The sequence below is a fragment of the Leuresthes tenuis genome, unplaced genomic scaffold, assembly GCF_036924035.1.
Source record: "Leuresthes tenuis unplaced genomic scaffold, fLeuTen1.0.hap1 SCAF_20, whole genome shotgun sequence".
NCBI classification, from domain to species: domain Eukaryota; kingdom Metazoa; phylum Chordata; class Actinopteri; order Atheriniformes; family Atherinopsidae; genus Leuresthes; species Leuresthes tenuis.
In genome coordinates, this window is record NW_027325374.1 from 10,325,129 (window position 1) to 10,341,396 (window position 16,268).

At 38.0% G+C, this 16,268-nt stretch overlaps 2 protein-coding genes across 9 annotated transcripts in view; both read left to right on the forward strand.

Moving 5' to 3' along the window:
* The window catches only part of ppifb (peptidylprolyl isomerase Fb), a 96,083-nt gene extending 88,916 nt beyond the window's left edge, over positions 1-7,167 (forward strand). Inside the window, exon 7 of the transcript XR_011909227.1 lies at positions 7,143-7,167. The gene's annotated coding sequence lies outside the window, so the exon portion shown is untranslated. The remainder of the gene's footprint in view (positions 1-7,142) is intronic.
* Positions 1-16,268, forward strand: part of LOC140278930 (calcium-activated potassium channel subunit alpha-1a-like) — an 89,165-nt gene that overhangs the window by 30,060 nt on the left and 42,837 nt on the right. For all 8 annotated transcript variants that reach the window (XM_072374047.1, XM_072374049.1, XM_072374051.1 and 5 more), the window contains exons 3-5: positions 9,279-9,340; positions 14,150-14,243; positions 14,338-14,449. In XM_072374047.1, coding sequence (XP_072230148.1) covers positions 9,279-9,340; positions 14,150-14,243; positions 14,338-14,449 — 268 coding nt within the window. The remainder of the gene's footprint in view (positions 1-9,278; positions 9,341-14,149; positions 14,244-14,337; positions 14,450-16,268) is intronic.

Consider the following 16,268-nt stretch of genomic DNA (forward strand, 5'->3'; position numbering starts at 1 on the left):
CCGTTTTTCTGTACATGTTTTAGTAATATGTTCTGTGTTTTGTCTTGGTCTGAGACCACGTTGGAAATAAATGTTCTTACCTCAACGGGGTAACCTTAGGATTCAGTTTGTACTTCCATAGAATAAATCAAATCAAAAGATCATTGTGGTAAAGCTTTATGCCTGAAGGATTTATTCTTAAAGGTCTCTAAAATGTCAGACAAGTCCATTCATTTCCAGCTTTAGGAACATGATGTCAAAAGATTTGTGTAAAATGATCACGTTCCCTGAACAACTAAAATTCTGTGTATACAAAAACTATTTCTTGCTGCAGCTGCTCTGAGGCTGTGCTAAATAACCTGTAAAATCTTCTGGTTTTTAGTAAAAGGGGATGCATTTAGACTTGGGAATTATGTTATTACTGAATAGCAGGTCTATCCTGTGGTAATGCTGGTAGTCATCCCTAATGACGTGGAAGCCGCTACATGCAGCACCACAGGAAGCTTGGAAGACAAAGGATTAATCTGCTTTTATTGAAAAGATGAGCGAGAAATCCTTTAAACCCAACGCTTTTACTCATGAGTGTGAAAGTCGCAGGCACAAAAGAGGATGATGAAACCCTGCGTTGGATACTGAACTGTCTACACAATGTGGTCCCCCAGGAAAGGTTTGTGAATGATGTAGTGCATGTCTGAATATTGCATTCAGCCACTCCAGACACCCACCGAGCCTGTGAGGGTTTCCAGGGATTCCCAGCAGAAAGAGAATTGTTCAGTTTAAGCTGAATCACTTTTAATACACTGTGCTGTTGGCTCTTATCAACAAGTACAACATGTGTCTGGTCAGCTGGGTCTGTACTGTGAGAATCAAGCTGAAGCTGTGTCTTCTAACTGAAACGGCAAGAAAATATATCTTTAGGGTTGTGTTGCTTCAGGTACCAGTGCACAGATTACATTTTCCTTGTGGATTTCAAGATAGAAAAATACAGATGTTTAAAAACTGTGAGGAGGCTGCATACCAATGGGAACTTGGTTGTTAGTGCAGTTGATGAGGCCTTTATCAACGTGTCTGAGCTGCAGCAGTGATGAATCTAACTGGGAATATCATGATGTGTCTAACTCGATTATGTGTATTTTTTTAAAGTTATAACTTTATGAAATCTGCACGCTGACATGTTGAATACATTTTTACATTTACATTCAACCGAACAATTTAGTTCGATTTGATGGAATCTATTACAGTTCATAACATTTATTTAACATAGATATTCACTTTAACACAGATACATTCTAAATGTGGGAGAAAAACTTTTTCTTCAAATGTGGAATCCGTTAACTTCCCTCAAATAGATATTTGATTAATAAAAAAAGAATCGCAGGTATGTTTTGTATGTCAGTGAAATACTTTGATCGGTAACTTTACCACAGCTCTAATGTATCTACAGTATTGTTGCCTCTCTCAATCACACTATAAGATATAAATCTTTAGCAATTAGTTGGACCATAGATGCTGCAATTGCCTTTGACCTCACCATGTAGTGGTTTTGAAAATCTTCAGTATGATTGTATTTATCTTGTCAGCTGCTGTTGTTGTAGCTTGTGTTAGCTTTATTAGCATCCAAGTATTTATCATGACGATTCATCCGATTAGTGTTAAGATTTGTTATGCTAACACTGTACTTACTCAATGTTTCTTCCTTTTGATCAAATTCAGATTTCCAGATGTTAATTGTAACCATGTCAGCGTTGGCTGTCAAACCATATGAATGTGTTTTTACTTCAAGAGCAATGATTGTGGATTGTGGATATTGTAGATATATGTGCTTTAACCACTAGATCTGAATGGATCATCTGGCAGGCGGGCTAACTTATTGCAGTGTTTAAATGGTGTACAGACTCTGCTCTAACATTTGCTGTGATATTGACGCAGAAATGTTGCTTTAACACTTCCAGCTGATTTAGGCTGCAGATCCAGCACAACAACCTGTTAATAAATCCATATACCAACATAGTTGAATCTTTAATGTTAAAATTAGTGGCCGATTTGTGTTTCTTAACATTTACAATCCTAATCGGCATATTTTTAGTGGCACTATTTTCCAACAAACTCCGAGGAACTGTTTTTGGGGCTCCCACTTAATGCAGTTTCAACTATTGAGCTTGATTATGCTTCATATATGACAAAGACGAGGACTGCATACATAAGAACTTACATGAAAATATAGAATATCATATAAACTTTCAACTTCAACTACGCTGAACTCTTATTCTTTGTGAAAGTCAGAATGTCTTAAAAAAAACAACAAAAAATCCCCCTCATAAGTTGGAATCTCAAGTCAAAACTATTTGAGTAACGCATCCACCAGTCTGAAGATTTATCAGGTGTCAAACCGCACAGAGGTTTGTAATGCCACGATGAAGGATGTCTTGAATTAAACCCTTTAGTTCTTTTCTGCTCAACAACTGATTTGCAACATGTGCCTGCACATATTGTACTGGCTGAAGTTATCAGATGGAAAAGAGACTTATTCTGGGAAAGGAGCTGTTCTTTTTCTTTATTCTCCTCTTCTCTTCTTATGTCCTGCTCACTGGTGATAGTTGCTGTGAGATGAGAAAAAGATTTGTGGTGTTGTTATTCAAATGATCTTAGATTAGTCAGGTTTAATCAGAGGAAGACCCATGCCACCACAGAGGTCTGCGGTTTCTTTGTGTTTGTTACTGGAAGGAAAGCTACTGTAAAATCTGCAGATTTGTTTATATGTTTATATTGAATTTAATTTGTCAGCATGCTTTTAAATATATTTTCAATTGGAATTGGCTATTGATTGATTGATTGTAGTTTTGCAGCTTTATGCCATACGTTCAGGTTTTGTGCTCCCTTTCCTTAACACATTTGAACTCTACTCTGGTGAGCCAACAAGCCACATTCCAATCACTCTCCACCGCGATGTCAGCCTAACGTCCTTGATGTACCAGACAGAGCGTGTGGAAATAACTTTGGCAGAGTCACTGATCCCTGCACATTGAACTTGTCCATCTCAGCATCCTTGAGCCTCAGCTCATTCATGAATCACTAGATTGTCAAATACAAATATGATCAGATGACACATGATGAGCTGATTTCTCACCACACCCTCACCTTGGGATGATCTGTATGATAGTTATCAAACGTCTGCTGCTGTCGTCAGAGACTGCAGCCCATTATGTAACTGTGATTGTTGACTTGTCTAGTGAGTAATGTCACATCGTATCAAAGTGGGATTGAGTTTTTCAATTAAGATGATGCACGCATACTGTATATCTCAGTAGAGTTGTGTGAATGGAGTGCACTACTCTAAATAATGTATTGAATGCAGCTCACTCCATTCATTCTTTAAATTGAATCTATCTAAAAGCAACATGATACTCATAAATATGTCGTAAAACTAATAAAATAAATATAATAAATCATTTTCTTCTGCAACACACAAAAGTGTTCACTGTTACTGTTCACACCGCACCCCTAAAAATAAAGGAGCTCCGCTGTGCTATCCCCTTGAGAGTGAGTCCAATTTCTCAGGGAATTTTTCACAGCAGGAAGTGTCTTGGTGTTGCTAGGAAACACGTCATTGCCATCATTTAACTTGTGCTAGTGATGTGTACACAATGGATACAACCACTGTGGTAAAAAGTAAAATAATGAATTCATTCATGCATATTTTTGCCACTGTGGAGCTGCACAAGGAGCTGTAAAGTGGACAGAAACACAGCCTCTTAAAAGTTGAATGTGACAATTCGTTGGGCAGAAGAGCAGAGTCAATTTACAAATCTCTGTGGGTTAGTGAAATTATAGCTAGAATCTAGTCACTTAATGTGACTCTTTTGTTGATAGGTGTATTGATTAATGCAGCTTTAACACTTTGCTGCCTGAGAGTTAAAATAACCACAACATAGATGAACATATTGCCAATGATTATTTATCCTCACACTGAGTATCTGACACAAATCCATTTAAGGTAATGGCAATTTCTGTCTGTGTGAATCTAACAGCACAAAATAAGGGCTCTAAAATGACTTAATTATGTAAATCTAGGAGTGTGGGTGATGACCCATGCACATAATCATGATTATGACCAAAAAAAAAAAAATTAGCACTGGCCACTGTGTTGTTAATGGCTCACCTGGTAATCATGATTGGAAAAGCTGGTTTTATCCATGTTCACTTCATAAAAGAAAAAATAAGAGTGACATTATAAAATGTCAGTAAGACCTGACACATTGTGTTGCGTAAAAACTATCACAGTATTCGTGTGTCAGTTTTGAAATCCACAAAAACATTTTTGTCAGAAGATTTTCCTTTGCCATTATCCTCTGGACTCACTCCAAACTCCTGAGTCCAAGCCCATATGTGTCAACATTTTGTCCTTCAGCTTTTCTACTTTGCTGTCATTTGCAATTGTTTAGGTTTAGAAATTTAATTAATACATAAATTGAGTTGAGCATCAAATTGATATTGCCATCCACAAAACAATGGGCAACATATTTTGAGCCATTACTGTGACGCTAATATAGTTTTGCACTGTGGACTAATGAGAGTGACTGGATTGTTTTGTCTGTGTTTTTCGTTCAACATTGTCAGTTAAACCAAACAAAAAGGAGCAATGTTCCACCGATTCTGTGGTTTGACAAGTTTAATCATAATTTCCTGTTTAGGCAGATGAGGCTGAAGACTGTTTATGAAGCACATTGCGCAGGTTATATTAAGATCATGCTCGAGGAAGGTGCCAGGCATTAGGACCCCATTAGTATGCATGTTGTGTTTTTGCCTGTCGCCAAAAGCATGAAGAACATGCAGACACAGCCAGTGAGTACAGGTCTGAACTGAGGTGGGACGCAGCTGCCTCTTAAAGGCACAATCTGTCATTTAAAAAATAAAAGTAATTTACAGACGGAGCCTATCTCTGCATGTAAAATTTAAATTCAAATAGTCTTTGTTTGTAAATGGGGAAAACGTAACCTGTCAATCAGAAGGCAATTCCTAACATGTCTAATCTAGGGTTTGAAACAATAACAAAAACAACTTGAGGCTGTAAAAATAGAATTTCCTCTCCTGTCATAGACGCCCCATCATATGTCATTCCAGCTTGGAAGGAGCAAGAGTTCAACAGTAATGACTCTGTAAATGTTTCAAATGTTCATACAGTGTCTGTTGGTCGAGGTTGCCCTCAATCACGTTTAAGGCTGTTGTCATAAACGTACTAAATTGCTGTTATCACCCAGGGCAAAGGATAAACATCAAGTCTAGTCTAGTTAGTGAGGACTGTCAAAAATGACCAGGGTGTCTCCCGTGATCCAGCTCTCAGAGTACTGGAACCACACAAACAGTCTACATTATAACGTGACATATAATATTTTGAACATTTGCAAGGTGATTCACAACCTGTTGAAAACTAACAAATTAATATCAAATCTTAACAATTTCGCTATAGGTCCGTGCAATTGTAGTTTATTTGGGTGGAGGAAAAATTCTCCTAATTCACACAGCAGAAATTCTGAAACTGTGCCTTTTAGTTTCAGAAAAATGCATCTGGCATAATTGTCTGTTTTGCAGTTTTTAATAAAAACGGTTCAGCTGGAATTCGGCTTGATTTTGGAAAGATATACCGTGTTGCAGTAGAAACTGCTGTGTTATAGTCACCCATGAGGAACACCAGGTCATGCACTTCTGCTCCCGTGAACATTTGAATTAAATGAGAGATGCACAAACTTGATATGTTCAGTGAAATAGTGAATAACGGCTGACTGTCTTTTGCATCTTACTTTTTCTGACAGTAACAGACTGTGTTTCCATTACCACTTATGCTCTAATTATATACATTACAATGTCACTCAACTCCTTATTTTTGATGGATTTGAGATTTAAGTCCGACTTTTCACTTGTATGACATAAACCATTTGAAACCCTTTTTTTTAACATTGCACTGCTTAAGACAGTGACGAGCTGTATCATTGAATTATTCCATTGTTAATGTCTAAAGATGATACAGATTTTCGAGTAGATTCTAGACTTCTCTGATTCTGACTGGCTGTTCTAAATACTCAGACTTGTGGTTTGATTTTAAACTTATTTGAACAGACCTCTATGAATTTCTCTCACTGTAATAAAATGTTTGTTTTTTTCTTTGCTTTCTGGCAGTGAACCACTATCTCTGAATTTCAGAAACAATATTTTAAGTTTACATTACTGTAAAGGGACTTTTCTCCAATCTTGTAACTGGAGGCAACACTAAGTGAGGAGTGTGTAGGCAGAAATGAATGCAGATTTGGCTGAGTGTCTCTTGGCAGCTCCCTCCTTGTTATGCAGTGGTCACTCCTCTGGTGCGAGTCTGAGCTCACTGTGCCCTCTTGTGGGTGGAGCCATCTGTCAGCAAATGGCTGAGGATGGCTGGAGATACAGATGTGATGCATCGTTATCCGGTGACTGAGATGAATGATACATGTGGGCACCGTCTGCTGACACCTGATTGACAAACCCAGTCACGAGTCCTTGTTACAGCCTTTGTGCTTTATTTACTGGTACAGCTGAATCTTCACCTGGCAGTGACATTAGCATTTCTAGGGTTGCACCACCATTGTTGCCAGTTTGTAAACTGGGACATCAGAGGCATCAAGAGATTTCCTTGCTTTCAAAGAAAGCTGATTTAAAAAAAAAATAAAATAAATAAATTCATGCGGGGTGCTTTTTGTCATTACGGAGCATTTTTGTGGTTGCAGGCTGACAATACAATTTCACATCATTGAAATGAATTTGGCTAGGCTTATTCATTATGCATGCCCATTGGTTTCTTGTTCAGGATAGCTATTGTGTCCTCTCTAAATGGATGAAAGCCAGGCGGGGTCGGAGATAACCTAGTAGTGTATTTCTAGCTGTTAAACATTTGTTCTGATGTCTAGCAGAAACCTTTCTGCCCATATCTGTGTTTCTGTGGGTCAAGCTCTTGTCTACATTCAGAGTGGCTTTAAAGGAGAAAATTAGGACATTCATTTCACAACGATTTTAATAAGCAGCTGTGCTTTTGACTTAGAAATATCACTAGGTGATACTTCACAATTACCTTTACGTGTGAAAGATTAAAGATCTGGGTCTTTTCTAACCCAAATGACTGAAAGCTGGTTTTGTAACAGCTGCCATTCAAAAAAAAAAAAAAAAAAGTATACTCTAATATTTATGATAAACTTCCCTCTTCCTCTGCTTAGACAAATCCATCATGACAGCAGGTACTTCTGAGTGTGGTTTCCAGTGTGGAGGTTGACTGAGACAAAATGGCACCACCTCAAGTGTTTTTTTTTTTCTTTTCTTCTTTGCTTGTTTTTTTTTTTACTAATATTTAAATATACTGTTACTGTGTTGATTCATTCTCCCAATTTAACTATTTGTACTTACAGTTTAGTCTGATTTCCTGTGGCATCTGCAACAGTGATTAAGGTTCACCAGAGCTTTATCAGTATCAGGGCTGTCATCTGACGAGTCTCTCATTGTCCGCAAATTATTAGCCTGTAACCTGCCTTCCAGGTCTGCTCTGAGAGTCTATTGACCCTCTCCAGGTTTCGGTTTATTCATCACTGTACCCCCCTGCAGAAAAGGAAGAGTGACGAGTAACACCGATGCCCTAGTTTGTGTTATCAGGCTGCTCCACTGTGACCCCTGCAGCTTCAGGCTCAGCTGTATCTCCTGAACACTGAAGCCACACTCTGTCACCTCACCCACTCACCCTTTGCCAATTTACATGATGTGCTGAGTTCTTGTGTATCTATTTCCACTGTCAGATAAACAGTCGCCGATGAGTCTGTGACTCTACTGTTCAAAAGTGTGACGCTTTATTAGTAACATGATTATAAGTTATGAGATGTATGCACTCCTGCAAATGTTTGCTCTCTGCTCTTTCCATTTGTTTTTTCTTAAAGGTTGTCTTATAGTTTATGCTCCCCAGAAGTCATAAAAAAGATCTAGCGTATTCTTTACTATTGATATTTTGATTTTGATTTAATTTTTATAATTTGTCCTATGATATGTAAATGAAACACAAACTTCGTTGCTATGTTCACTGTGATGGCGCCATCATAACCTGTCAAGTCTATATAACTTAATGCACCACTTCTTCATCAAACATGATAACAGTGACAGTCGGGCATTGTCAAAGTGGAGGTTATTATGTTCCGTCATGCTCTTTTCTCATGGCTGCCAATAAGATGGATGTGCCAAATCTACAATTCAGTGCAAAAGCGCTAAGCCACCTATTTGTCTAGAATTTCAACAGCCAGAGTCGGATAAAGTCAAGGTTGCATGATGTTGGTACTAAAGTACAAATAAAATGGGCAGGTTGTAAAAAGGGAAACATAAGTTGACCGAGGAAGATATCAAAGCTTCTATGATTTATGGCTTAGAAACAGACAAATGGGTCGAAACAGGATACAATGTTTGGGACTACGGATGATTGAATGAAAGTGATATTCAGTGATGAATCATCAAGACATATTGGACTAGGACAGGGGTCGGCAACCTGCGGCTCCGGAGCTGCATGTGGTTCTTTCATCCCTCTGCTGCGACTCCCTGTGGCTTTGGAAAATAAAGTATTTAATTGAAATGTATTTTATTTTAGTTTGTTAGATTTAATGTTATTCTAAATCTTAAAATCTTGGTGATCTTTTTTGGTGATCTTGTAATATTTTTGTGGTTCAAAATATGCATCACAACTGCCGATGTGCGATAGATCTTTTCTGTGGGAAACGGGTCCAAATGGCTCTTTGAGTGTTTAACGTTGCTGACCTCCTTGCTGACTAGGAGATCATGCTGGAACTTTTGTTCAGTGCAGGTCCAGTGAAACCTAAAGATGGCTGCCTGAAGAAAACAAGTACATATTGAGTTGATTTGTGAGATAAAAGACCTGGAGACATGTGAGTCATTACCTCTACTGTAAATGTGCAGGTGGACATTGAAATTTTCGACATGTTTCTCTTCCATCCATCTAAAGGAGGTTTGGTGATGCTGAGGTCTTTTTTTTTTTTTTTTTTTTTCCTTCTCTGGGTGATAATCCATTTTGACACAGAGAAAATACCCTTTTCCTCAGGAAAGAATTATCAACTCTATGACATGGCCAGCAAACAACCCAGACCTGAAACTGAGTTCAAATTTAAAGGGAAAATTGGAGGGGGAAAAAAGGTCCAGGACAAAGCTCCATCCTACAAAGTTACATCTACTCTCTGTTGACAGTTCTGATATGCTGCAACCTAATTAAATTGGTCCTTTCTCTTTCTTTCTAGGTGGTGCTTGTATTTGCACTCAGCATTGGAGCCCTTGTTATCTACTTCATAGATTCCTATGAGTAAGTATTTTGACAGATGCATTAAATTTTCATGCATTACTGATGGTCACAATTAACCTGTTTTATCTCATTCCGGTGCAGAATATTTGTAATGACAGGTACACACTTGATGCACTTTGAAGCACTATGAGATCAGATCTGCTCCTTATATGCAACATTGTAAATGTTATGTGTTCATGGGAATGAAGCCTCACAGCAGCTTTACCAACTACAGCAGGTCAAGATGGATACGTGAGAAGTTTACCCAGGAAATCCTGAAACAAGGCGTTTGTGTCAAACCTGCAAACCTGTTTAATTATGGACAGTTTTGTCTCAGTAAAGTACATAATTATTAGCTAAAGCTGAAGTCTAATTCACTCAAATGGGTAAAAGCTGTTAAAACCAGTACAATGAAGTTGCTTCATGATTACAAAGTCTTATTGTGAATATTAACTCTCATATATCCCCATGCATGTGACGTAAAGGCTGAACTAAATGTAATAGCGCTGACTGATTTGTGCTTGGTTTATGGTATCTGAGGACATGGATTCACACGTACTTGTTGGTAAACTACATGCTACTTTAGTTCTATGATCACATTTTCTTAATCCCTGTAATGAGTGATCAGACTTTCACAGAGGCAGCAAAGTCCAAACTTCCTGTTGAAAACAATTGCCATCACTCATCTGACCGGAGGAAGCGGAAGGCCCTTTTAGCTGCATGTGCGATAGAACACTCTTGTTGGAGCTTGGTGGTGTTTGGACAGGAAGTGCCATTAAGAAGTACAGAAAAATACACAAAGAAAAAAGCTGCTATCAAGCCCAGCGGGAGTACCCACTGGGAGTAATGTGAATGCAGACAGGAGAAAATAGGCTGTAAATCTGTGTAATCAGGCTGGAAGTCCTGGAGGCAGGCGTCCAAGTTATTTGTTATTTCATAAGACCACATGCAGCTGAGGGCTGGGCTTGCTCTGATGTGGTTTGCGGGCATGATCTCATTTCATTATCTGGACAAGCTCAGGTAGAGTTACATCCTCGCCGATGCCATCTGTGGCCTCCCGTTCTCAGAGCTTGCCTGAAGCAGCGCCCAGTGCCTTTTCACCTGATGAAGAATAACCTTCAACCTCTGTCTTTAGCTCATGTCAGGGAGTGCTTTGTTAACTACACAGTGAGGAATGATGCTTCAGCACCTGTCCAGTGCCTTACATTCATATTCAGCCTAGAAGCTTTTTGTTTGTGTTTCCATTCAGTCTTATCCAGGTTTGGCTATTATTCAGGCAGTATTTTTTTCACTACCTGTCAGCCCAACAAGCCTTGCACTTAAAGCCAAAGAGCAGCCAGTTAGCTGCTCTCCTGCGAGCTTCCAAGCTGCAGCAGACTGTAACAGATACAGCCTTTCCTGTAATTAGTCCTGTGGGGTTGCTCAGGCTTTTATATGATGGACAGGCTGACCTGACTTGAAGTGACACAGAGGGGTCATCAACACAGCAGACTCATCTGAAAGATTCTGGGGAAAGCTCAAAATTTAGAGAGGATGCCGTCTGCTATGCAAGGTTGAGTTTTACTACACAAGTCTCTAGTTTTGGTTCCCATGCAGCCCCATGATGTTAGTAAGACTGGATAACATTGTTATTGTTGTTTCCACAGTGTTAAAGGGGGGTATAAAACCTTCAGCACAAACTGAACCCCTGAAATCACAACTTTTGTTAATACAAGTACAGTATTCTATCTTAATTTTTCATTCGGTTTGTCTGTAAATATCTGTCCTTCCATTGAGACCGCCATGCTTCATCTGCCAGTAACAGCACTGAGAGTAAGCCATAGCGCCATCGGGACTGACATTTACACTGATACCAGGTTAAAGTGATTTGTGGGACCTCTAACCCTCAGCGGATTCAGCTTTTGCTCAGCATTTATTCAAGGTTGCAAACCCTCAAGTTGATCATTGGTTTGTTACCAGGAAGAATTAAGCCATCACATTTGTGAGCTGTTCTGTCCTGTTTGATCTGAGTCTGGATTGAATAGAGCAGAGAGACTAGTGCTGCTGTGGGCAGGAAGGGTTTCTGATCCAAAACAGGCTTAGTCTTCTTCCAAACCTGGCCTGGAACTCAATTATTTAGCCGTGCAGATCTGTGCCTCCACTGCATGGTCTGTCACCCTGCAATGACAGGGATTTGCTGGGCTGACATGTCATTACAGTGAATGAGGGCAGAACTATCCTGCATAATAGGACTATTCTTAGAGGTGCTAGAAAGATATTTTATTTGAATATTGTTTACCTTTACTGTCATCTATGAAAACAAAGTAGTTAATTGAGAAACAGTTTAACAATTAAATGTACAGTATATCTTATATAGATTTTTACAACATATCAATGACACCCTATGCATAGCCAACATGACTTGAAGCAATATTAACATACATAAACCCAAACACCATTATTAACTGTAGGCTTGTGAGAACCAGAATGTTCTAAGTTTAGTTTTGAGTGTAGACACAGTTGTAATGAATCTCAGGTAGAGATTCATTAAATCTAGATTTAGATTTAGTTTTGGTATTTAATTATTTAGCAAAAAAAGGAAACAAACATTTCAATAATTCTGCCAAAACACCTTCACAGCAAATAGAAGAAAAACACCCCATTGTACAGTAAAAAATCTAATGTACAGTTAAAACACTGAATAGTTCCCATTTCCCTCTTTTTATTAAAATTCACAAATGGGGGTGTGTATTAATATGATTAAAGTCTGTAAAGAAGAAATTAATCTGCGTTCTGAATTTGCCACATAACAGACAAATGTGTTATTTGGCACTTGGACACACATGAATGATTAAGACGATCACCAAATTAAAAAAAAAAAAGAAGAAGAAGAAAAAAAAGATGGCTCTTAAAAGCCTGAGAAAATGAGCAGTGCTCTCTGCTCTGACACACGGGGAGTTTCCACTGAATCTCTGAGAGGAAGCTCTCAGATCAGCTCAAATTAAACACACTATCAGGCCAACAGAGCAACTTTTTCTTGGGTTTTTGGTGTTAAAAAAGCAACCCTATCTGAAGTAATATTATTGTTGTCCGATGAAGATGGTTGGTCCTCATCACATTATCCAGCTCTCCATCATCAACCAGAAGATAACTGTGTGTGTCTGCTGTGCATCAGATCTGCTCAGAATAATCCCTCAGGTAATCTAATGCCAATTTATGAACTCCATGAGGACAGTGTTTCATCAGAGGATGTCTATTTTTATTTATTCTTTTACATAACCGAAGAACATTTTTTTTATAATCCGACTGGTATTAAACAGCACAGAGCAGATTGCAGCTTTCAGTTTGCATTAGTAAGGCTTGTGAACGCAGGTAGAGGACCAGTGCATTAAAGTATGAAAACAAAGAAAGAAACCAAATGTATAAGTGTGAACTGATGCCACTAACATGAGTAATGTATGCCTAAATGTAATGTGTAATGTACCTAAAACTACCTTTGGACTAGCTTATTGTGCATGTACAATAAAGTACACACACAATAAGATATGAAAGAGATCAAGATCAAGAAAATTTTGGCCTTCTTTGTCATTTACCGAAATAATTTTAATCCTGACCAGATGGGAGTGGTAAGTAATTAAGAACGTACTATCATACACCAATACGCAGCATCCAGGTTGGGAATCACACTGCTGTATCGATGCTTCTTATGACTATTTTTTTTAACATGAGTTAATGTGTTGATTTTTCAGTTTAGACATCATTATAAAAATCACAAAAAAGTAATGAGAATCACAGATTTACAGACAAAATATTTTCATGCGGCTTGTTTTGAAGACCATGGTCAACAATCCTATAAAGTTTATTTATATATACAAAGAGGAAAAGCAGAAATGTCTTCAGGAACACCATTTTTACATGATAAACAACACAAAGCTAAACAGAAAATGCTGCACATGAATTTTGATTGCTGGTTTTATAGGCATCTATTCATTTTTAACCCAACTAACCATCGTTCTTCCTATTATTAATAATTCTGTTGTGTGTTCAGCTATTCATTCAAATGATTTATTAATCCACATCAAAGCGTTGCACTTCTAACTGTTTTTCTCCACGGTTTTGTTTAATCCTGAATGTACAATAAGCCTGTGTTTTCATCTCCGGTGGACGTAATAATTTTGAAGATATTTTTTTTAACTTCCAGGTCATAAATATGAGTGCACAATCATACTAACCTATTACATTCTCATATTACTTGGTTAATTATGTCTCTTTATTTGAATTTTTCGTGCCAGATACAAGCTTTTTGAGGGTGAGACTTCACTACATTGCTAGCACTTGATATGGCTGCCTGATCTCATAAAAGAAGACATGAGCCCTGCATGCATTTAACCCTTAAACTACTGCTTTGGCTCTGCATTTCCATCATGTTTGACTCAACATGTAATGTTGTCTATGAGATGGGAAATGCAAGACTGAGAGGAAAGCAGCACCATTTCCAGTCTGAAATATTGCACTTGGAATACAACATATTCCACAGACACTGTTGTGCAGTTATTTAAGGGTTAATCAGGTATATCTACAAGTTCTTGCTCGTGTTGGAATAAATGCATGCCCTTTCTCAACAGAAAAAAAAAACATTTGAAAAATACCAGTGATTGCACTTTTTTGAACCTGTTTGTTTTCTTTTTTTTGTTTGTTTTAGAAATATTAGAAATGCATTTTCAGGAAAGGAAGAATGCATATTTTATTCTTTATTTGATATAGTATACATTTTACCATGTCTTTTCTCACTTGGCTGTCACCATATGCCCGTGGAAATAAACTGACTTTGTTTTTCTCTCTGTCTAACAGTCCTATCGAGTCCTGTCAGAACTTCTACAAAGACTTCACTTTGCAGATAGACATGGCGTTCAATGTGTTCTTCTTGCTGTATTTCGGCCTCCGTGTAAGTGCGTGTTTGGTTAAAGAAGAATTCAGAGGGTTTTGATTTGCTTTGCAGTTTTTATGTGACTGCAACCTTTTCCCTTCATTATTCCCAGTTTATTGCTGCCAACGACAAGCTGTGGTTCTGGCTGGAGGTGAACTCGGTGGTGGACTTCTTCACGGTTCCTCCGGTGTTTGTGTCGGTGTACCTGAACAGGAGCTGGCTTGGTAAGGAGGCAACCATCACTCTAATGCTTGGAAGGGCATATTCATCCCCCTGCCTGTGGTGCCACCCAGTGGTGTTAATGGGTCTACCAGCTGAAAGCACCAGATAATCTCAGCACATCACCAAAATATAAAAAAAAAGATGTGTTGGCATGTTGTGGTTATGTATACATACATATTGGCATATAAGTATATTTTCTTTTCAGGAAATGTACTTAACGTCTGGTTGTAGCAGAGCATGCTTGTAAAATTTGAACAACTCTCACAATCATATTAGAATCTAATTTAACCAATGTTTAGTCTTAAAAGCCACAGCACTTTATTAGCTTTGTCTTTAACCCAAGCTGGTTTGGTTAGTAACAATATGAACTGTTATCTGGTTAACAAAGGTATGCAACTAAGGTAGGTACATTTGAATGTACTTTTTTTCCCATCTATTGTGGGCATTGGGCATTGTACTGCAGTTGTCGTTCTGATACCCTTCACTTCTCCAATGGAGCTCTCCAGCTACATCTGCAAAAACACTTGAATGAAATCACGCTGTGATTGGAAAGTACATGAATGTGGGGTGAAAAAAAAGAAAAGGTAATAGGCTTTGTTGGGGGCTAAAGCCCGAGAATAGAAGTCAATCTGCCAAATGTGTGAAGCTCATCACCCAGAGAGGTCTGTGAGGAATTAGAGGATTACAAGGGATAATTTTTTTCTTTTTTGGGGGGGGATTTTGGGTTTTTGCAAGTGCTTTTCCTTCTCTTGTCAGCTAAGGAACAAACCTGACGTCGAGCCAACACCCACCCCTCTTTTAGCAATGAACACCCCCAATTTCAGAGTCAGAATGACAGCCTGATAAGGTATAGGTGTGCAGTGCTCCTGTGTATTTTCCCTGAGCTGATGTTTTGTGATTTGAGGTGTGAAAGCAACAGAAGTAGGAGATGCAGGTGGTTGCTGGCGCCATCTTGTGGAAATGTGATATTCTAACTGGCATTTCAACAATTACATATTTCTTTTACAGTAATGGCGTTATTTTGTTATACATGTTGAAGCTATTGTTCATAGTATGAAGTAACCAAACCAAAGTTAGACAGGTAGATGTTGATTTGTAAGCAGCACATGGTATTTAATCATAGTATCTGAACTGTGTGTGGATTTGTTATTTGGTCTGATTTATTCTTTATGCTGGCATGTCATATTAAAAAATTCTATTGCTTTGCTTCAAATATACTTTTGTTAGCACTTCTTGCTAATATACATCATCAATTATTAGTTCTCCACTTAAATAGACAGATCAGTCTTTTAACAATAGTGTAACCAGTGGTAGAGCAAAACTGAAAATAGCAGTAAATTATCAGAAGATTATGTGAAGAAGAGCAGATGCAGTTTTTACACATGTTGTGTGTTTTGTTTTTTAATATCTACAGTTTGACCCTATTTTGGTTTGAATCTGTGATGATTGGCCTTCAGTCGGCGAGAAAATGTTTTAAAATGAAAGAATACATGTGAGTTTAACAGAAGAAGAAAAAATATGAAAATTTGGCTGTGGTTTTCTTTTCGTCAAAGATGTTGTAGTTTACTCAAAATAAATCCATCAGATACAAGAGAAAAGCAGTAAATATTCAGATTGTAGAAGCTGATGTCCATTTTTTATTTTTTCTTCTTTAAAAAGAAAAGACAGAAAAGTTACTTTAGTAGACCAAGCATCATCAACCATTTAGGATCTAGTTTATGTTACGGTATCTTAATATTACTGACAGCAGTGGCCTTTTGAGAACCTGCCTCTTAAACCCTTGGTCATGATAATTGTTAGATTTTATTTTGTCCTGGTGAT